Here is a 22,957-nt window from a genome sequence, read left to right as displayed (position 1 = left end):
AATAATTATATTAGTAAAGGATACTTATTGTTTTTCCATTTAAAATGCATTAATTCACTGTAACTATAACTGTAATTCAAGATGATAAAAGGGTTATGCATGGAAAAACTTGAAAAGATAGAGAGGGTGTGTGTGTAGGTGATACCATTGCCTCTCTGGAACATTGATTGTTCTTATGTACCATAAAAGAAACTCGTGATATATAATCAGTGATAATCAAAAACGGACTAATCGCACTCCATGGTCAAGTGTGTTTTAATATTTACTCGTGTTGATTACATTCAAGAGCAAAATGTAGATGTAGATGCAGGGTGGGCCCCTCATCTGTTGAGAAGTTAATGCTACTCATCAGTCAGACGATATGTGAACATAGCACTTCAACTAACAATCCGGAACTATCTCACATTTCAAATATTTAATTCACTATGATGGTAATTGATTTAAGGTACTTGTTTCAGAAGTTATTTGAGAGAAAATACTAAGAATTTCAAAAACAGTTTGTCATGTAGTTTATTGCAGTAATGCAGTTTGTAGACAAATATTGGGAGTGTAAATTATTTGGGCAACAAGATCTATATAAATGTAACTTTTCTTTTCCAAAGGTACAGACTTTGAAGTAATGTATTTTAAAGGGTGTGTTGATCTGGACCTGCCCTGCCTTGAGCCTGTCCACCTCAACACGTCATTTAAAATACATTACTTCAAAGTCTGTGCCTTCCATGAAGATGGCATGCTTGCAGGTTTCAACTCCATCTCAAGTCTGGAAAAAGTTACACATTGCAAAAAAGACATGTTACTAAATTAATGTAAATGTTTCTTTATTAAATATTTAATCCAGATAGGCTATACACGTGATGATGCTTGCACAAACACACATAGTGCTTTGATAGTGAAAGATTCAGCCAAGCCTTTCCACTTCACTTATCATCAGCAAATATGGTTAACATCCTGATATGAGAGGCACTGTTTGTTCTTTGTTCTTTACCAATAAACCACATGTTCCATCACTGTCTGTAATAATGATGACATGTTTTCAAATTATTCAGATATGCGTGTGGAGAACAGATCACTTCCTTGTATAAAACCACCTTCTCCTGGATTATGGTGATATTACGGTGTAGAGTGAGAGTGTGAAGGTGAACAGAAGCAGGTCTATAGTCTGTTCAGCCTGTGTGGCCATGGATTTTTCATCATCTGTAACACACAAAAAAATACATTACAAAAGGAACACCAAAATGCCAACAGACATTTACTCCTGAGGTGCTGACCTGCTACACCCTCTACGACCACTGTGATTATTATTTGAACTTGCTGGTGATCTATGAATGAACATCTTGAAGAACAATCTAGCCTTAATGGCCATGTACTCATGTACTCTCATGTATCTAGCACTAATCCAGTAATCCAGACATCATGTCCGTAAATTACAAGACATTGAATTATCACTCCATTCCAAATATCACAAAGACCATGCACCACTAATTTCAGGTTAAGTGTCATAAAAACAAACCAACAAACCACCCACCCACCTAAAACCTGCAGTATCTTTGATACTGTAGAGGACCTCCCAGAGTCATCATTCCTTGCGGTGCATGTGAGGTTTAGGGACTCTTCCCATTGGCGAGCTGTGAAGAACAGCTCGTTGCCTTGTCCAATCTGCCCGTCGATACTCATTCTGTAGCTACAGGAGGGAGAGCACTGGGCGGCACAGTCAAAACTGCATGGCACACCCACAGTCACAAAGTCAGGTCCCACAATGGTTAGTTCCAAGGGACCATCTGAAAATTACAGTGCACAATCAGGTAATGTAGGCCTACCGGAATAATGCAGGGGCTTACCTGGGCCGAAGCCCCTGGGCTGAAGCCTGTATGGGGTTCGAGAGGACCCCCCAAAAAATCCTACCAGGGGGCCTATTAAACAAAGCGCCGGGGCCTATGATTTCTTAATCTGGCCCTGGATGTGGAGATGAACAATTGCATTACACTAATGACAATAGAGAATCTACAATTGTTTGAGTAAGCTCTAAATCTCCCAATAACCTACATGTCACAGGTATTGTCCTTGTTGCCATGTCATAGAGCCCAGACACACTGTTGATGGCCTTGCAGTTCAGGGTAACAGAGGTGGCCAACTCTTCGGGAGTTACGGTAATCTCGTTCCCCTGTCCTCCGAGCCATCTGCCCTTTATCCCCCAGGTGTAGTTGCAGGAGGGATGACAATCGGCGTAACACTGGAAGCTTTTTGGGGCCCCTGGGGTCATCAAGTCAGGGCCCGTGATCGATACGTTGGTGGGTCCAGCTAAATGGAGGAACACATACACATTTACATAATAGTCTAGATCCTACGACCAATGTGAAAAACATGAGCAAAATAATTGAATCTAGCACTAATCCAGTAATCCAGACATCATGTCCGTAAATTACAAGGCATTGAATTATCACTCCATTCCAAATATCACAAAGACCATGCACCACTAATTTCAGGTTAAGTGTCATAAACACAAACCAACAAACCACCCACCCACCTAAAACCTGCAGTATCTTTGATACTGTAGAGGACCTCCCAGAGTCATCATTCCTTGCGGTACATGTGAGGTTTAGGGACTCTTCCCATTGGCGAGCTGTGAAGAACAGCTCGTTGCCTTGTCCAATCTGCCCGTCGATACTCATTCTGTAGCTACAGGAGGGAGAGCACTGGGCGGCACAGTCAAAACTGCATGGCACACCCACTGTCACAAAGTCAGGTCCCACAATGGTTAGTTCCAAGGGATCATCTGAAAATTACAGTGCACAATCAGGTAATGTAGGCCTACCGGATTTTCGGCACACAGTGTGTAAATTTACTTGTAATAGGGATAAATTACTACAACGATAACAAAATAAAAAGTCATGGCATTTCAAATTGACCACTCATTTCTGTACAGTAGTTAGCTGCTAGCTGCTAGCACTACCGCCCTACCACAGGTACAATCCAGAGGACCCAACACTCCAAATAATGATGTTGCCATACTGTAATACGTTGACTGGTATGTGTCTGTGGTTTACTTACCGGTACTGTCCTTCCCTCCATCAGTGGTCACAGCTGATCCTGGAAGTTCATAAAAACAGCCTCACAGTCTATCATCAAGACATTATAATGTATATGTAACACTAAAAATATCATTAAGCTTAGACCCAAATATGTTGTTTTTTTCATATCATATTACCTGCTAGGTACACTAGCAGCAGAAGCAAATTGAGCAGGGTGTGTGTATCCTTCATCGTCTCGCAGTGATGGAGTGAATTGAATGGACACCAGGAAATGTGGCACTGTTACAGAGTCAAGTAGTAGAGTGAGAAGGTGCACACCTTATCAGAGAGAACAGACTGAGAGCAAACCTGCCCTGCCTTGAGCCTGTCCACCTCAACACGCCATTTAAAATACATTACTTCTGTAGTGACCATTAAATAGGGCGATACAGAACTGGCAGCTTTACTGTGAACTAACATGTAGAGGGCAATGTACTGAGGTATAAAATAGGTGGTCTCCAACTCTCCATCTCTGGTCCTTGAGAGCTGAAGTCAATTAATTCCCTATTTGTAATAGACAACCAATTGGAGGGAAAGATTAGAAACAATATGTGTAACACATGAGTGTACGACGAATATAGGAGTGTCGAGAACTTGGTTTCAGGGCGTGGCTTGTACCAGAATCTGTTAGTCAAAGTCAAATACAGTGCAATGATGTCATACTTTTGGTTCTTTTAATGTAATTACATTTAACCTCACACAGTTTTGTATGTGTCACGAGTGTCGTAGGTTAGAGACCAAGACGCACCGGGAAAATATATACTCATCTTCTTTTTATTTGGTGAAGAAGGAAAACACAAGAAACGTATACAAAACACAAACGAACTGGACAGTCTTGTCACGCAAACAGCTAAACAAGAACAATCTCCCACAAACTAACAGGTGAAAACAGGCGACCTAAGTATGACTCTCAATCAGCAACAACGATGTACAGCTGTTCCTGATTGAGAGCCACACCAGGCCAACACAGAAATACAACACTAGACCAGCCCCCTAGAAATACAATACAAGAACATACCCAACAACCCGGAACACCTAAATCAAACACCCCATCTTACATAAATACATATCTAATAAACCACGAACCACTTAAATCAAATACCCTTTCTCATCGATACACCACTAAACCCAGAAACACTCTACACAAAATAACCCTCTATATAAACACATAACCAAAAACATGTACAACAAATACCCTCTGCCACGTCCTGACCAAACTACAATAACAAATAGGCCCTTTACTGGTCAGGACGTGACAGTATGAAATAGTCTTTGACTTGGTTGTGTCAACAGTGTCAGGAACTCTGGTTTGAACCTAATTTCGCATAAACATTTCACACAACCATTTCTTGCAGTTGTATTCCATCATCCATGTAATGCTTTTCACATTGTAGAGCCCATCACAAGTTATACTAGTTGTCGTGTTGGAAGTGGACTCTGGATACAATAACCCTGAATCCTTGGAGCTCCACAGTATTCAAAAAAGATAAATGTCAATGTGTCTTCATGCATCTACACTCAATGTCTACATATTTAATCACTAGACTCCTTTATTTTGTGTGTTTAAAACCGTTATATATGTTTACAAAAATGACATTTTAATCCCAGTGCTAAGGTTTTTGGGGTATCTGTACTTTACTATTTATATTTTGGACAACTTTTGCTTTTAGTCCACTACATTTCCAAGTAAAATTATGTACTTTTTACTCCATACATTTTCTCTGACACCCCAAAGTACTCGTTACATTTTGAATGCTAAGCCGGACAGGGAACTGGTCCAATTCATGCACTTATCAAGAGAAAATCCCTGGTCATCCCTAAAACAAGAAAATCGTGCAGCCTGGTTTGCTTAATACACTGCTCAAAAAAATAAAGGGAACACTTAAACAACACAATGTAACTCCAAGTCAATCACACTTCTGTGAAATCAAACTGTCCACTTAGGAAGCAACAATGATTGACAATAAATTTCACATGCTGTTGTGCAAATGGAATAGACAACAGGTGGAAATTATAGGCAATTAGCAAGACACCCCCAATAAAGGAGTGGTTCTGCAGGTGGGGACCACAGACCACTTCTCAGTTCCTATGCTTCCTGGCTGATGTTTTGGTCACTTTTGAATGCTGGCGGTGCTTTCACTCTAGTGGTAGCATGAGACGGAGTCTACAACCCACACAAGTGGCTCAGGTAGTGCAGCTCATCCAGGATGGCACATCAATGCGAGCTGTGGCAAGAAGGTTTGCTGTGTCTGCCAGCGTAGTGTCCAGAGCATGGAGGCGCTACCAGGAGACAGGCCAGTACATCATGAGATGTGGAGGAGGCCGTAGGAGGGCAACAACCCAGCAGCAGGACCGCTACCTCTGCCTTTGTGCAAGGAGGAGCAGGAGAAGCACTACCAGAGCCCTGCAAAATGACCTCCAGCAGGCCACAAATGTGCATGTGTCTGCTCAAACGGTCAGAAACAGACTCCATGAGGGTGGTATGAGGGCCCGACGTCCACAGGTGGGGGTTGTGCTTACAGCCCAACACCGTGCAGGACGTTTGGCATTTGCTAGAGAACACCAAGATTGGCAAATTCGCCACTGGCGCCCTGTGCTCTTCACAGATGAAAGCAGGTTCACACTGAGCACGTGACAGACGTGACAGAGTCTGGAGACGCCGTGGAGAACGTTCTGCTGCTTGCAACATCCTCCAGCATGACCGGTTTGGCGGTGGGTCAGTCATAGTGTGGGGTGGCATTTCTTTGGGGGGCCGCACAGCCCTCCATGTGCTCGCCAGAGGTAGCCTGACTGCCATTAGGTACCGAGATGAGATCCTCAGACCCCTTGTGAGACCATATGCTGGTGTGGTTGGCCCTGGGTTCCTCCTAATGCAAGACAATGCTAGACCTCATGTGGCTGGAGTGTGTCAGCAGTTCCTGCAAGAGGAAGGCATTGATGCTATGGACTGGCCCGCCCGTTCCCCAGACCTGAATCCAATTGAGCACATCTGGGACATCATGTCTCGCTCCATCCACCAACGCCACGTTGCACCACAGACTGTCCAGGAGTTGGCGGATGCTTTAGTCCAGGTCTGGGAGGAGATCCCTCAGGAGACCATCCGCCACCTCATCAGGAGCATTTGAAATTATTTATACTTTTACTTTTGATACTAAAGTATATTTGAGCAAATACATTTACTTTCGATGCTTAAGCATATTAAAACCTGATGTATAAGTAGTATTTTCCCGGGATACTTTCCCTTTTTCTTGAGTCTTTTTCTATTAACGTAACTTTACTTTTACTCAAGTATGAAAATTGAGTTATTTTTCCACCACTGTCCTTGAGGCAAATTTGTTCAGTGTAAGGAAAGACACCTACATACAAAGTTTCAAGTCTCTAAATCAAACGGGGTGGTGGATATGAGGGTTTAAATGGGACCACTTTTAACAGCACCACCTATAGGCCAACATAGCTCCAGTGTGTCAAATTAGAAAAAAGTTACCAATCTATGCTTGAAATATTTGAAGATGTAAAAGTAAAATTAAATCTAAGAATAACAATAGGTAGCTTCACTGTGAACCCCTAATAAGGAAACTATTAAGAATTGGGTGTGTGACATCACTCTGAGCTCTTACCAAAATACAGGACATGATAGTTTCTCTCACCTCGGATTTGAACCAGTAGTAACCACTTACTTCAATTACATTTAACTCAAAATTAAAAGACTAATCCAACATTGCCGCATCCCAATAACATTTTTGCTGAGCAGGTCTTGCTAGCTAGCTACAGTGTCTGGGGGAATCATCTAACCCAAGGTCGTCAACCTTTTCATGCCCAGGGACCAGGCAAACCGGCGACCAAGGAAACCCCATCATCTGTTAGCAAAAATATGTTTTCTTGTAAACCAGCTCAACTAGCTAGCAAAATGCTAATTTGCGACACTAGCTCATTAGCTAGACTGCTTCTCGACTCGGGAGCTCATGGGGGCTTCAGAAGCCAGCGGGTTAGATCAGGGGTATTCAACCTGGGGTGCTGCATCGGTGTCTGCTAAAATAGAAAAATATCCAACTCTCTTATCCAGAGCGACTTACAAATTGGTGCATTCACCTTATGATATCCAGTGGAACTTATTTCAAATGATTTTTATTTTACTTTATTTCTGAACAAATTACACTAATTGGGAGCTAATTAAACTCACTGGAATATCTGACAGCTTTAATATTACAGATAGGTTGTGGCTTCCATCAATGTAATTGTCTGCATCCTTTCCAATCCCCCATAAATATATTTTTTGTAAATATACAGTGTATATAATCATATATAATCATATATATATATACATATATATGTTTTTTTTTTTTTTTGTTTTTTCCTTTGTTATTTTCCCCTAACCCTACCACCCCTCCCCTAATTGGAGTAAACTAATGGACAACAACACTTAGGCTACTACTTCCAGCGTTTACATTTTACAGACACAGTATCTTTTACAATAGTTATATTTTGTTTGTTTTTAGTCCCAACCTTCAGCTCCACTCCACCCCTCCGATCTATTTCTGAACAGTTTTGATTTCTATTTGGCATATATTTTTTAACTGTGCTGTGATGTTTCACAAAAGTTCAGAATCTTTCTATTCTCATAGTTTATACAGATTGTAAATTAAAGATAAACATTTTTGCTAAGATTATTATTATATTATTGATCGATTGACTATGACTTTTTAAATCACCCAGCAGTTCTATTTGCAGAGTTAGCTACCGGTAAATGTTGCAATTCTTCAGCCATTCCTGAACCTGCAACCGAAACAAGCTACAGTACTGTACATATGGACAGTAACAAAACAAATGATCTAATAATTCTGTCTCTTTGCAGCAAAATCTGCAGAGCTGGGATGATTGTATCCCCTATCTATATAACATTCTATTGAATTTGTTTACATGACCCATCAACTTACCCATGTGTGTCAGGGTAAGCCTCATATTTTACAAAATATTTTTTTGTTCTGGAATTTGTCTTTCAGCAGAAAGACCAGAGTGAACACTTTGTGAGAGATTGCTGGCGTGATGAAGGACAGCACTGTGACAGGGGTAGACCAATTATTTATATATTCAGTAAATTCCATTCATTCCTATGGAGGACTGCTCCTACTGGGGAGTGCCAATATGGCCGACCGATGGCTTCATAGCCTCTCAATGGTCAATACGTAGCATCAGCAATCCAGGGTTTATAGAAATCATTGTGCTCAATATCCCACAGCTGGTTGGACCGGAGGATGGTACAGTGCAGTACAGTGCTGGTGGAAAGCAGTGGTGTAAAGTACTTAAGTAAAAATACTTTAAAGTACTACTTAAGTAGTTTTTGGGGGTATCTGTACTTTACTTTACTATTCATATTTTTGACAACTTTTACTTTTACTTTTACTTCACTACATTCCTAATGAAAATTATGTTATCTTAACTCCATACATTTTCCCTGACACCCAAAAGTCCTTGTTACATTTTCAATGCTTAGCAAGACAGAAAATGGTCAAATTTGCACACTTATCAAGAGAACATCCCTGGTCATCCCTACTGCCTCTGATCTGGCGGACTCACTAAACACAAATGCTTTGTTTTTAAATTATTTCTGAGTGTTGGAGTGTGACCCTGGCTATCCAATAAAAGAACATGAAAATTGTGCCGTCTGGTTTGCTTAATATAAGGACATTTTAATTATTCATACTTTTACTTTTACTTTTGATGCTTAAGTATATTTTATCAACTACATTTTCTTTTGATACTTAAGCATATTTAAAACCAAATACTTTTAGACTTTTAGTCAAGTAGTATTTTACTGGGTGACTTTCACTTTTACTTGAGTCATTTTCTATTAAGGTATCTTTACTTTTACTCAAATATGAGAATTTAGTACTTTTTCCACCACTGGTGGAAAGTTAGGATTGGCAACAACAACTGACTCCATACTTCAGGCCGATGCCACAGACCAAGCAGGACCAGTCATTTTCATTGTCATTGCATTGTATGAGCTTATTCATATCAGATTAACTTCACTTTTTCAACATTTTGTTGTGTTACAAAGTGAGATTAAAATTGATTTAACTGTACTTTTTTTGTCAACGATCTACACAAAATACTCTATAATGTCAAAGTCGGGAAGAAATTCTACATTTGCAAATAAAATATGAAAATAAAACACTTATATCTTGATTAGATAAGTATTCAATACAATAGAATCACCTTTGGCAGCGATTACAGCTGTGAGTCTTTCTGGGTAAATCTCTAAGAGCTTTCCACACCTGGACTGTGCAACAAAATTCTTCAAGCTCTGTCAAATTTGTTGTTGATCATTGCTAGACAACCATTTTTAGGTCTTGCCATAGATTTTCAAGCAGATTTAACTCAGAATATTCAATGTCTTCTTGGTAAGCAACTCTTGTTTAGTTTTGTTTTAGGTTATTGCCTTGCTGAAAGGTGAATTCATCTCCCAGTGTCTGGTGGAAAGCAGACTGAACCAGGTTTTCCTCTAGGATTTTGCCTGTGCTTAGCTCCATTCCATGATTTTATTTAGCTGCAAAAACTCCACAGTCCTTGACGATTACATGCATACCCATAACATGATGCAGCCACCACTATGTTTGAAAATATGGAGAGTGGTACTCAGTAATGTGCTGTATTGGATTTGACCTGACAGATCCGTTTCGGATCGAAACATTGTCAATAAAGCGGTGAATTGGGAGCTTCAACAGTGTGTGGGCCGTCTTGTTCTTTACTTGTATTGGATTTGCCCCAGGACAAAAAAGTGAATTGCAGTATTACTGTAGTGCCTTGTTGCAAACAGGATGCATGTTTTGGAATATTTTTTATTTTGTACAGGCTTCCTTCTTTTCACTCTTTCAATTAGGTTAGTTTTGTTAATTACAATGTTGTTGATCCATCCTCAGTTTTCTCTTATCACAGCCATTCAACTCTGTAACTGTTTTAACGTCACCATTGGCCTCATGGTGAAATCCCTGAGTGGTTTCCCTCCTCTCCATCAACTGAGTTAGGAAGGTCACGTATCTTTGTAGTCACTGGGTGTATTGATACACCATCCAAAGTGTAATTAATAACTTCACCATGCTCAAAGGTATATTCAATGCCTGCTTTTTTATTCATTTATACCCATCTACCAATAGGTGCCCTTCTGTACAAGGCGTTGAAAAACCTTTGTGGTCTTTGTGGTTGAATCTGTGTTTGAAATGCTCTCCTGAGGGATCTTACAGATAATTGTATTTGTGAGGTAGTCATTCAAAAAGTCATGTTAAACAATTTTGTGACTTGTTAACCTGTTGGGTCTAGGGGGCAGCATTTGCACGTCTGGATAAAAAAAATGTACCCGATTTAATCTGGTTACTAATCCTACCCAGTAACTAGAATATGCATATACTTATTATATATGGATAGAAAACACTCTAAAGTTTCTAAAACTGTTTGAATGGTGTCTGTGAGTATAACAGAACTCATTTGGCAGGCAAAACCCTGAGACATTTTCTGACAGGAAGTGGATACCTGATGTGTTGTATTGACTTTAAACCTATCCCATTGAAAAACACAGGGGCTTAGGAATATTTTGGCACTTCCTATTGCTTCCACTAGATGTCACCAGCCTTTACAAAGTGTTTTGAGTCTTCTGGAGGGAGATCTGACCGAACAAGAGCCATGGAACGATGATGTCCCATTAGACACCTGGCGCGCGAGTTCATGTTGGGTACCCTCGTTCCAATACGTTATAAAAGAGTATGCATTCGTCCACCTTGAATATTATTCATGTTCTGGTTAAAAAAGGCCCTAATGATTTATGCTATACAACGTTTGACATGTTTGAACGAACGGAAATATTTTTTTTCCCCTCGTTCATGACGAGAAGTCCGGCTGGCTTACATCATGTGCTAACGAGACGGAGATTTTTGGACATAAATGATGAGCTTTTTTGAACAAAACTACATTCGTTATGGACCTGTGATACCTGGAAGTGACATCTGATGAAGAGAATCAAAGGTAATGGATTATTTACATAGTATTTTCGATTTTAGATCTCCCCAACATGACGTCTAGTCTGTATCGCAACGCGTATTTTTCTGGGCGCAGTGCTCAGATTATTGCAAAGTGTGATTTCCAAGAGATGTAAATCTATAATTCTTTAAATGACAATATAATATTTTACCAATGTTTTCTAATTTTAATTATTTAATTTGTGACGCTGACTTGACTGCCGGTTATTGGAGGGAAACGATTTCCTCAACATCAATGCCATAGTAAAACGCTGTTTTTGGATATAAATATGAACTTGATAGAACTAAAAATGCATGCATTGTCTAACATAATGTCCTAGGAGTGTCATCTGATGGAGATTGTAAAAGGTTAGTGCATCATTTTAGCTGGTTTTATGGTTTTGGTGACCCTGTCTTTGACTTGACAAAACATTACACACAACTCTTGTAAATGTACTGTCCTAACATACTCTAAATTTATGCTTTCGCCGTAAAACCTTTTTGAAATCGTAAAACGTGGTTAGATTAAGGAGATGTTTATCTTTCAAATGGTGTAAAATAGTTGTATTTTTGAAAAATTTGAATTTTGACATTTATTTGGATTCAAATTTGCCGCTCTTGAAATGCACCTGCTGTTGATGGAGTGCACCACGGGTGGCACGCTAGCGTCCCACCTAGCCCCAAGAGGTTTTAAGCACATTTTTACTCCTGAACTTATTTAGGCTTGCCATAACAAAGGGTTTGAATACTTATTGACTCAAGACATCTAATCTTTTCATTTTTAAATAATTAGTTAAAAAAAAATACAAATAACCATAATTCCACATTGACATTATTGGGTAGTGTGTAGGCCAGTGACAAAACAATGTAAATGTATAACATTTTAAATTCTGACTAACACAACAAAATGTGGAAAAAGTCAAGGGGTGTGAATACTTTCTGAAGGCACTGTAGCTGGTATGCAAGGTTATAATGTCTTGTCTATTTTCAGTCTATTTTCCTGTTTTACAGCTTTAATGCTTTGGAGCCTGGTGTTGTTGTCAGCAAGGAGTGTTCGTACTCAATCGGGACCCGGTTTCAGCTGCTGTCCAATGCTGACGCTTCCTCCCAGAGATGGTCTGGTTGTACAAACACAACCTGGACACAGCTTGACAAGCATATTGTTTTGAGAGGATCTTTTTTTTGTCATTGTCTGTCACACGCACAAAAACATTCCAAAAGGAACACAAAAAACCATGATATTAGGACAAATAATGTTTATGACAGCATCATAAAGACCATATACATCAGTTAAAGATTTAGTCTCCTAAAATTAAGGTAGTTGCTAAAACGTATAATCATGAGATTTCTGTTGTACCTTCCACTCGTACGGTCTTGGTGACCACCTCAAAATGAGTTGAGATCGTATTCTGAGCGTGGCACATAATCTTCTCTGGCTTCACATGTTGCTCGACCGTCATCTCCATCTCACTGCCATGGACAGTGTGACCATCAATGGTCCAGTGGTAGTCACAAGCGGGAGTGCATTTGGCAATGCACTGAAACATGGACTTGAAGCCGACTGCAACAGATTCTGGGCCTATGATGTGGACCTCTGATGGACCAGCTGGTAGGAGACAAAAATTAAAGGAAGAAACTGGTTCAAATATAATTTCCACCAAAACCCCAACATCACTCTTGAATCATCAAATATACACTATATACTATGTAAGGGAACGTGTGTATATTGATAGATGAAGCTATTGATGTGGAGATGGACAATTGCATTACACTAACAACAAGAGGGAAACTACAATTGTTAGAGGAAACTCTAAATCTCCCAATAACCTACATGTCACAGGTATTTTCCTGGTTGCCATGGCATAGAACCCAGACACACTGTTGATGGCCTTGCAGTTCAGGGTAACAGATGTGGCCAACTCTTCGGGAGTTACGATAATCTCGTTCCCCTGTCCCCCGAGCCATCGGCCTTTTATCTTCCAGGTGTAGTTGCAGGAGGGACGGCAGTCGGCGTTACATTGGAAGCGTTGAGGGGCCCCTGGGGTCATCAGGGCAGGGCCTGTGATCGATACGTTTGTTGGTCCAGCTAAATGGAGGAGCACATACACATTTAGATAATAGTCTAGATCCTACAACCAATGTAAATAACGTGAGCAAAATCATTTAATTTAGCACTAATCATGTAATCCAGACATCTTGTGAGTAAATTACAACACATTGAATTATCAATCCATTCCTAATATCAGGTGAAGTGGCATAAAAACCAACAACCACCCACACACCTAAAACCTGGAGTATCTTTGATACTGTAGAGGACCTCCCAGAGTCATCATTCCTTGCAGTGCATGTAAGGTTTAGGGACTCCTCCCATTGGCGAGCTGTGAACAATAGCTTGTTGCCCTGCCAAATCTGCCCGTAGATACTCATTCTGTAGCTGCAGGAGGGAGAGCACTGGGCGGCACAGTCAAAGCTGCGTGGCACGCCCACTTTAACAAAGTCAGGTCCCACTATGGTTAGTTCCAAGGGACCATCTGAAAATTACAGTGCACAATCAGGCAATGTAGGCCTACCGGTTTTAGAATGAAGGATTTATTTGATACAGGGTGTAAATGTATTCTTGTAACAGTTATACATTACTTCAACGATAATCCAACAAAAGGCCTTCACTTCTGTAGTTAGCTGATAGGTGATAGTACTACCCTACTACCACAGTCATTATTCAAAGTACCCAACATTCCCATCAATGCAGCGATGTGTTCCATCCTGTATAATTTGGCTGGCTATTATGTGATGTGGTTTACTTACTGGTACTGCCACTCCCTCCATCAGTGGTAAAAGCTGATCCTGGAAGTTCATTAAAATAGCCACAGTCTATCATCAACACATTATAATGTTTTTCACTATTTTCACCCAAACAAAAGCTGGACCTCTGTAGACATTGAAGGTATATATAATTACAAAGCTTAACAGGAAGTGTCCAGACCTACTGACTGATATCAAACCGACTTTTGCATCCTCAAAAATAAATGTTCACAAAATATTATCATAAAACAATGTTGTTATATATTTTTTTAAATCATATTACCTGCTAGGTACACTAGCAGCAGAAGCAGAATGAGCAGGGTGTGTGTATCCTTCATTGTCTCGCAGCGATGGAGTGAATTGAATGGACACCAGGAAATTTGGGACTGTTACAGAGTCAAGTAGTAGAGTGAGAAGGTAAACAAACACATCTTATCAGAGAGAACAGACTGGGAGCAAACCTGCCCTGCCCATTTAAACCTGCCCATTTAAAATACATTATTTCTGTAGTGACCATTAAATAGGGTGCAACAGAACTGGCAGCTTTTACTGTGAACTAACATGTAGAGGGCAATGTACTGAGGTATAAAATTGGTGGTCTCCAACTCTCTTTCCCTGGTCCTTGAGAGCTGAAGTCAATTAATTCACTATTTGTAATAGACAGAACCAATTGGAGGAAAGATTAGAGACCATATGTGTAGAACATGAGTGTATGACAAATATAGGAGTGTCAAGAACTTGGTTTCAGGGCATGGCTTTTACCAGAATCTCTTATCGAAAGTCAAATAGAGTGCAATGATGTCATACCTTTTGTTATTTTAATGTAATTACATTTGACCTCAAAGTTGTGTATGAAACATACTTTTACTTTAGCTTTATGAAGCAGACTGAACCACTTCGATTTTCCTTTCGGATTTTGCCTGTGCTTGGGTCAATTCCGTTTATTTTTATCCTGAAAAACTCCCCAGTCTGTAACGATTACAAGCATACCTATAACATGATGCAGCCACCAGTGGTACTCTGTAATTGTATTGGATTTGCCCCAACCATAACACCTTGTATTCAGGACCAAAAGTGAATTGCTTTGCCACATTTATTGCAGTTTTGGAAATTTGTATTCTGTACAGGCTTCCTTCTTTTCACTCTGCCAATTAGGTTAGTTTTGTGGAGTGACTATAATGTTGTTGATCCATCCTTAGTTTTCTCCTACCACAGCCACTAAACTCTATAACTGTTTTAAAGTCACCATTGGGCTCATGGTGAAATCCCTGAACGGTTTACTTCCACTCCGGCAACTAGCTTAGGAAGGACGCCTGTATCTTTGTAGTGACTGGGTGTATTGATACACCATCCAAAATGTAATCAAGGGTATATTCAAGGGTATATTCAAATCTACTAAGGGATGTGAATACTTATGTAAATTAGATATTTCTGTTTTTCCTTTTTTATAGATTTTTGTTATTTTTATAAACATAATTCCACTATGGGATATTGTGTGTAGTTAGTTTGGTGAGAAAAAAAATATATTAATAAATTTTGAATTCAGTCTGTAACACAACAAAATGTGGAATAATGAGACCGTTGGTGTCACGGATTCCCCCGGTACTGCTGCTCATTCCATTCACCAGCTCCGGAGGTCTACGTCACTGGCCTTCTAGGTGTCACTGAACTGGATCATCACCCCCAACCCCGGACTGTCTTGTCTCATTACGCACACCTGGTTCCCATTCCCCCTGATAGTATGTGCATATATGTGCCCTCTGTTACCCATTTTCCTTGTCGATCATTGTCCTATGTCCATTGGTCTTGTGAGTACCTGTGCTCTGTTTTATTCCGTTTTTGGTGCTACGTATATTTTTGTGCACTTGTTATTTTTTTAACCTTTATTTAACTAGGCAAGTCAGTTAAGAACAAATTATTATTTACAATGATGGCCTACCCCAGCCAAACCCAGACGACGCTGGGCCAATTGTGCGGCACCCTATGGAACTCCCAATCACAGCCGGATGTGATGCAGCCTGGATTTAAAGCAGGGACTGCTGTGACACCTCTTGCACTGAGATGCAGTGCCTTAGACCACTGCGCCACTCAGGTTTCATCCCGTGAATTATATTAGAGGTTTACACCTCTCTCTTATGTTTTGGGTCGAGAATTTAAAAACCCTATTACATATTCCTGCACCTGTCTCCCATCCTTATGCAACGTGACACTTGGCACCGGTGGCTTTGTAGGTGAATGCCTCAACCCAGTAGTGTACTTCAGTTGACCCAGGGTGTAATATGGAAGTCAAAGGTACAAATCCCAAGGACAGCACAGCACAGCACAGCAGTAAAACCTCCATCTGAAAAGGGACAGAAAATAAATCCATATTAATGTTGGTTAATTGACTATTTTCTCCCTTCATTCAACATTTATTTTGGCAGTTAAGTACTGGAGAGTGGCTAAATCTGTCTTTGCAGTAACATGAGGGCACTGATCTTGTTGGTAGTTGATCAGGATTCTCAGACATTTGTAACTGAGGATAATAATGAAAATGAGTAAAGAAGGTAATGTTTCTTAGGCCTCATCTGACTTATTACAATGTAAATTGTTCCTCAGCCTTGCTCAAATTGAAATTTGTGTTCCTAAGAAATTCACTAAATGCCTGAATCTGAATGTGATTATTCTAAATACTGAAAAAGAAGAGGCCCACCTCCTGTGCTCGTGGTGGTTACTGTGGTAACTGAAACAAAACAATATCAGATGGTATAAGTCATCAAACATCACTATAAAACAAAAGGTATGGCTGATACTGATTTAAGCATCTCTTCAGCACAACAGTTACAATTGGGGCAAAATAATGTTTTCCATAACACATGAAACACACATATTTCCTACCAGTCACCCCTTTTACCTTATTAACTACATAGATTTGGAAGGACAAAAACGGTGCATCAAAGTCATTATCCCACCCTGCAACTCTATATCCTGCTGGGAAAGACCAATTTGTTGGCACCAGAGCTCTGTTCCAAAATTCACACCATCATACTACTTAGAATGCATGTCAAATGAATTTGTTCATTCTAAGTGGTCTGCTAGTATGGACATTGGAACATAACCATTGGGAATGTTATCCATACACTACAGGAAATGGATTGAGATGACTGCTCTTACCTGTCATAAGGATAAGAAGCAGAGAGATGTGAAGCCTGATGAAGGGATTCTCTATGTTTGGCCCTCTGCAGGGAATGTTGTCTCCTCAGACAAGGGATGGTATTTTCTACCCTTACATTAGGTAATAATCACATATGTGATTAAATCTACTTACCCAATCATCTGATAGATCAGATATCTCTGGTAAAAGGCAAGAAGGCATAGCTACATACCTGTGACAACATTTTGAAGAATGCGAAGTAGCATCTGTTGTATAATAAACATTGCATGAGCCATCTTATCAAGCCAGTAACTTACCACACAAAGTGGCACACTTTTTTGTTGTTGATTCCGTCTATGCAAACTTTCTGAAGTTTAAGCCATTCTACATGACTGTAATAAACATTAAATGTACAATGATAAAATAATCTACCCAGTGCACATACAGTATTTTATTGTCAATTGAAAATATGAACTATGAAATCGAATGTTTTCTGTCACCTCAAAAACAATAGAACAATATTTCAGGGTGCATTCTATATGATCTGCATATTCAAATAGCACTTAATGTAAGATAATACAGTTGAAAGCGGAAGTTTACATACACTTAGGTTGGAGTCATTAAAACTTGTTTTTCAACCACTCCACAAATTTCTTGTTAACAAACTATAGTTTTGGCAAGTCGGTTAGGACATCTACTTTGTGCATGACACAAGTAATTTTTCCAACAATTGTTTACAGAAAGATTATTTCACTTAAAATTCACTGTACCACAATTCCAGTCGGTCAGAAGTTCACATACACTAAGTTGACTGTGCCTTTAAACAGCTTGGAAATTTCCAGAAAATTATGTCATGGCTTTAGAAGCTTCTGATAGGCTAATTGACATTTTGAGTCAATTGGAGGTGTACCTGTGGATGTATTTCAAGGCCTACCTTCAAACTCAGTGCCTCTTTGCTTGACATCATGGGAAAATCATAAGAAATCAGCCAAGACCTCAGAAAGAAAATTGTAGACCTCCACATGTCTGGTTCATCCTTGGGAGCAATTTTCAAACGGGTACCACGTTAATCTGTACAAACAATAGTATGCAAGTGTAAACACCATGGGACCACACAGCTGTCATACCACTCAGGAGGAGACGCGTTCTGTCTCCTAGAGATGAACGTACTTTGGTGCGAAAAGTGCAAATCAATCCCAGAACATCAGCAAAGGACCTTGTGAAGATGCTGGAGGAAACAGGTACAAAAGTATCTATATCAACAGTAAAACGAGTCCTATATCGACATAACCTGAAAGGCCGCTCAGCAAGGAAGAAGCCACTGCCACAAAACCACCACAAAAAAAGCCAGACTGCGATTTGCAGCTGCACATGGGGACAAAGATCGTACTTTTAGGAGAAATGTCCTCTGGTCTGATGAAACAAAAATATAACTGTTTGGCCATAATGACCATCATTATGTTTGGAGGGAAAAGGAGGAGGCTTGCAAGCCGAAGAACACCATCCCAACCGTGAAGCACGGGGGTGGCAGCATCATGTTGTGGGGATGTTTTGCTGCAGGAGGGACTGGTGCACTTCACAAAATAGATGGCATCATGAGGGAGGAAAATGATGTGGATATATTGAAGCAACATCTCAAGACATCATTACATTTACATTTGCATTTACGTTATTTAGCAGACGCTCTTATCCAGAGTAACTTACAAAAAACATCAGTCAGGAAGTTAAAGCTTGGTCGCAAATGGGTCTTTCAAGTGGACAATGACCCCAAGCATACTTCCAAAGTTGTGGCAAAATGGCTTAAGGACAACAAAGTCAAGGTATTGGAGTTGCCATCACAAAGCCCTGACCTCAATCCTATAGAAAATGTGTGGGCAGCACTGAAAAAGCATATGCGAGCAAGGAGGCCTACAAACCTGTCTCAGTTACACCAGCTCTGTCAGGAGGAATGGGCCAAAATTCACCCAACTTATTGTGGGAAGCTTGTGGAAGGCTACCCGAAACGTTTGACCCAAGTTAAACAATTTCAAGGCAATGCTACCAAATACTAATTGAGTGTATGTAAACTTCTGACCCACTTTGAATGTGATGAAAGAAATAAAATCTGAAATAAATCATTATCTTCTTCATTTTCTTAAAATAAAGTGGTGATCCTAACTGACCTAAAACAGGGAATTTTTACTAGGATTAAATGTCAGGAAAATGGAAAAACTGAGTTTAAATGTATTTGGCTAAGGTGTATGTAAACTTCCAACAGCAACTGTATATCTAGTGGTCAATGAATTACATTCCTTAAGATACTGTCGTGTCTTTGGCTATGCCGGATTAAGTGATATGACATGCTAACCTATAAAATCCTTTCTCTGTAATTAATATTACCTGATTAAGTTAATCATGTAAATGTAATTAACTAGAAAGTCGGGGCACCACGGAAGAACGTTTATAGAGCCGTTATCTTCCGAATAAACTCTTAAAATACTTAGTCATATTTTACATCGATAGCAGTCAATATTAACCCTTATCTTATTTTCAGTCTCATAATGAAAGTTGTAAATTCTTGGCTATCTTCACGAACCCTGGCTAACAAGTTGAATCAGCAATACAAAATTGGGTTTAATTATTTATTTACTAAATACCTAAACTAATCACACAGAATTACAAATACACCGAATACAAATGATGTCATACATGATGGCTGGTTACACAAAGGAAAGGGGGTTGGGCTTGAATGAAAGAGCGGGAAGATTTAGGAACAAAGAAACAGCAGCTATGCTATCGTAAATACATTATCTTATGCATTCTAAATTACCGCCCATTTGGAAAAGGAAAATGCAATAAATATTTACTCTGAGCTGCGCTTCGGTAGATTGGTCGTAGATGCTGGCCGGGTTGGCCAACAGATCTTCCTGTCCTCGGAAGAATGTCTCTGGTGTTAAATTGGATACGTGGTGGTATCTTCGTCCGTCTGTTAGACTGGATCCGTCGTCCGTCCTTTCCTAGCCCACGTCTACAGCGGCCGCTGCTAACTCAACGGCTAGGAAGTATCACTTCTGTAGTGAATAAGCTCAAAGTTCATACCATTCGCCACCAAAGCTCACGCCGAGGTTGGCTTAGTTCTGTACTTGACATGTGTGTCCTTCTAACGTAGAGGCTGCAGACCTCACATACTGGAACATGTGGTTATCTTTTCATCAAAGGCTTATATAGTTGAGAGGGGGAAGGATGTGTTTCATCGTTTATAACCCCTGTCTCTTCACAGGGGTGGGCCACTGATCAAGCAGGGCACTTTCCTTATGAAAACCCAATTCTCTCATTTGGAAGCTAAAGTTACATTTAATCTCCTAACAAACAATTTCAATATCAAACATTTCAATTGCATAACAATTCCAAGTTTCTCTGATAACTAGAGGGTGTATTCTTTCTCAGGTACAGTTTATGTCGTCCTGTCATCAGTCATAATGTCTCAGATGACAACCGAACTGACATCCATACTCATTACGTTCCCAAGCATATTTCCAACTGGTTTTATTACCAAAATATGGTTGCTTTTCCCCATTTGTTTGATGTTCCCAGACTCTCTATATTTAACACAGGCTATTCAAGTCCTTCAGTAGGGTCAGAAAGAGAGGGGAAGGGAGAAAGGTATTTATGGGGGGGTCATAAACCTTACCCACAGGCCAACGTCATGACAATACATTTGACATTTTAGCAGACACTCTAATCCAGAGCGACTTACATCTCATACATTTTTTTCTCCGTACTGGTCCCCCATGGGAATTGAACCCACAACCCTGACGTTGCAAACACCCATGCTCTACCAGCTGAGCCACACAGGACAGATAAACACTACTTGTTAAATATCACAGAGCTATATTGTTTGTGTCTTAACAAACAAATCATTCCAGTTTGGATTAACCTCTATGGGCAAGGCGGGACGAATTCGTCCCACCTACGTAACAGCCACCTGAATTCAGTGGCGCGATTTTTGAATCGTTTGAAATACTATTACTTCAATTTCTCAAACATATGACTATTTTACAGCTATTTAAAGACAAGACTCTCCTTAATCTAACCACACTGTCCGATTTCAAAAAGGCTTTACAACGAAAGCAAAACATTAGATTATGTCAGGAGAGTGCCCAGCCAGAAATAATCAGACACCCATTTTTCAAGCTAGCATATAATGTCACAAAAACCCAAACCACAGCTAAATGCAGCACTAACCTTTTATGATCTTCATCAGATGACACACCTAGGACATTATGTTATACAATACATGCATGTCTGTTCAATCAAGTTCATATTTATATCAAAAAACAGCTTTTTACATTAGCATGTGACGTTCAGAAAAAGCATACCCCCCGCAAACTTCCGGGGAATTTACTAACAGTTTGCTAAATTACTCACGATAAACGTTCACAAAAAGCATAACAATTATTTTAAGAATTATAGATACATTACTCCTCTATGCACTCGATATGTCCGATTTTAAAATAGCTTTTCGGATGAAGCACATTTTGCAATATTCTAAGTACATAGCCCAGCCATCACGGCTAGCTATTTAGACACCCGGCAAGATTAGCCTTCACCAAAATCCTATTTCCTATAAGAAAAATGTTCTTACCTTTCCTGTTCTTCGTCAGAATGCACTCCCAGGACTTCTACTTCAATAACAAATGTAGGTTTGGTACCAAATAATCCATCGTTATATCCAAATATCCTCTGTTTTGTTCGTGCGTTCTAGACACTATACGAATGGTAAATAACGGTCGTGCGCATGGCGCATGGCGTGACAAAAAATGTCTAAATATTCCATTACCGTACTTCGAAGCATGTCAACCGCTGTTTAAAACCAATTTTTATGCCATTTATCTCGTAGAAAAGCGATAATATTCCGACCGGGAATCTGCAATAAGCTAAACAGCCGAATGAAATTTCTCCACGGGGGCGAATCGTGCACGCGCCTCATTCAATGGTCCTCTGATCGGCCACTTGGATAAGGCGATAATCTGCCTCGTCATCGTTCAGGTTTTTCCCGGGTTCTGAGAGCCTATTGGAGCCCTGGGAATTGTCACGTTACAGCTAAGATCCTTACTCTTCAATAAACAGATGCAAGACGCACGACTCCTTGTCAGACAGGCCACTTCCTGCATGAAACCTTGTCATGGGCACATATTTTTCCAAAATTCTCAATACTGCCCCCTAGCCCAAACAGGTTAAAATGCAACGGCTGTTTGGCGTACTGATCGGCTGGCATTAGGATCATGCGGAGAATCGCACAGAGAGAAGCTGCTAGAATGTGCCCTTGAGAGATATTCCAGGGTGCATTCTCAGAACATGCGCAGATCAGCTGGCAGGCATATTCACAGTCATTTTCAACCTCTCCTTGTCCCAATCTGTAATCCTTAAAATGACTACCATCATTCCTGTTCCCAAGAAATCTAAGGCTTCATGCCACAATGACTACCGCCCTGTAGCACTCACATCTGTAATCATGAAGCGCTTTGAAACGCTGAATATGGCACACATCAACTCCATCATCCCACACACCCTAGACCCACTCTAATTTGCATACCGCCCCAATAGGTCCATAGACGACGCAATGTCAATTGAACTCCACACTGCCCTCACCCATCTAGATAAGAGGAATACCTATGTGAGAATGCTGTTCATTGACTACATCTCATGTGGGAGCATTCCCACATCAACATCAACAGGGCTGCAGTGGAGCAGGTCAAGAGCTTCAAGTTCCTTGGTGTCCAAATCACTAAGGATTTAAAATGGTCCACTCACATGCGCACCGTCGTGAAGAAGGTGCGACAGCGCCTCTTCCCCCTCAGGAAGTTGAAAAGGTTTGGAAAGGGCCCTAAAATCCCTCAAAAGTTCTACAGCTGCACCATTGAGAGCATCTTGACTGAAAAATCCTGAAAAACTCCCCAGTCCTT

The 22,957-nt window shown here is 40.2% G+C and overlaps 2 protein-coding genes across 2 annotated transcripts; both read right to left on the bottom strand.

Annotated features, from left to right (window-relative positions):
• Window positions 1-801: 801 nt before the first annotated feature.
• On the bottom strand, window positions 802-3,394 carry LOC106609460 (uncharacterized). The gene is made up of 6 exons (XM_014208324.3): window positions 3,206-3,394; window positions 3,049-3,087; window positions 2,525-2,773; window positions 2,044-2,298; window positions 1,530-1,778; window positions 802-1,194 (listed from the first exon to the last, which is right to left on the bottom strand). The coding sequence occupies exons 1-6, from the start codon at window positions 3,258-3,260 to the stop codon at window positions 1,100-1,102; spliced, it is 942 nt and encodes a 313-aa protein (XP_014063799.1). The 5' UTR covers window positions 3,261-3,394; the 3' UTR covers window positions 802-1,099.
• An 8,924-nt stretch (window positions 3,395-12,318) lies between these two features.
• Window positions 12,319-14,287, bottom strand: LOC106609459 (uncharacterized). The gene is made up of 5 exons (XM_014208323.3): window positions 14,163-14,287; window positions 13,883-13,921; window positions 13,360-13,608; window positions 12,909-13,163; window positions 12,319-12,683 (listed from the first exon to the last, which is right to left on the bottom strand). The coding sequence occupies exons 1-5, from the start codon at window positions 14,215-14,217 to the stop codon at window positions 12,415-12,417; spliced, it is 867 nt and encodes a 288-aa protein (XP_014063798.2). The 5' UTR covers window positions 14,218-14,287; the 3' UTR covers window positions 12,319-12,414.
• Window positions 14,288-22,957: the final 8,670 nt, after the last annotated feature.

This window comes from Salmo salar, chromosome 07 (genome assembly GCF_965601325.2).
Source record: "Salmo salar chromosome 07, fSalSal1, whole genome shotgun sequence".
NCBI lineage: Eukaryota > Metazoa > Chordata > Actinopteri > Salmoniformes > Salmonidae > Salmo > Salmo salar.
This window is presented reverse-complemented; position numbering and strand designations above follow the sequence as displayed.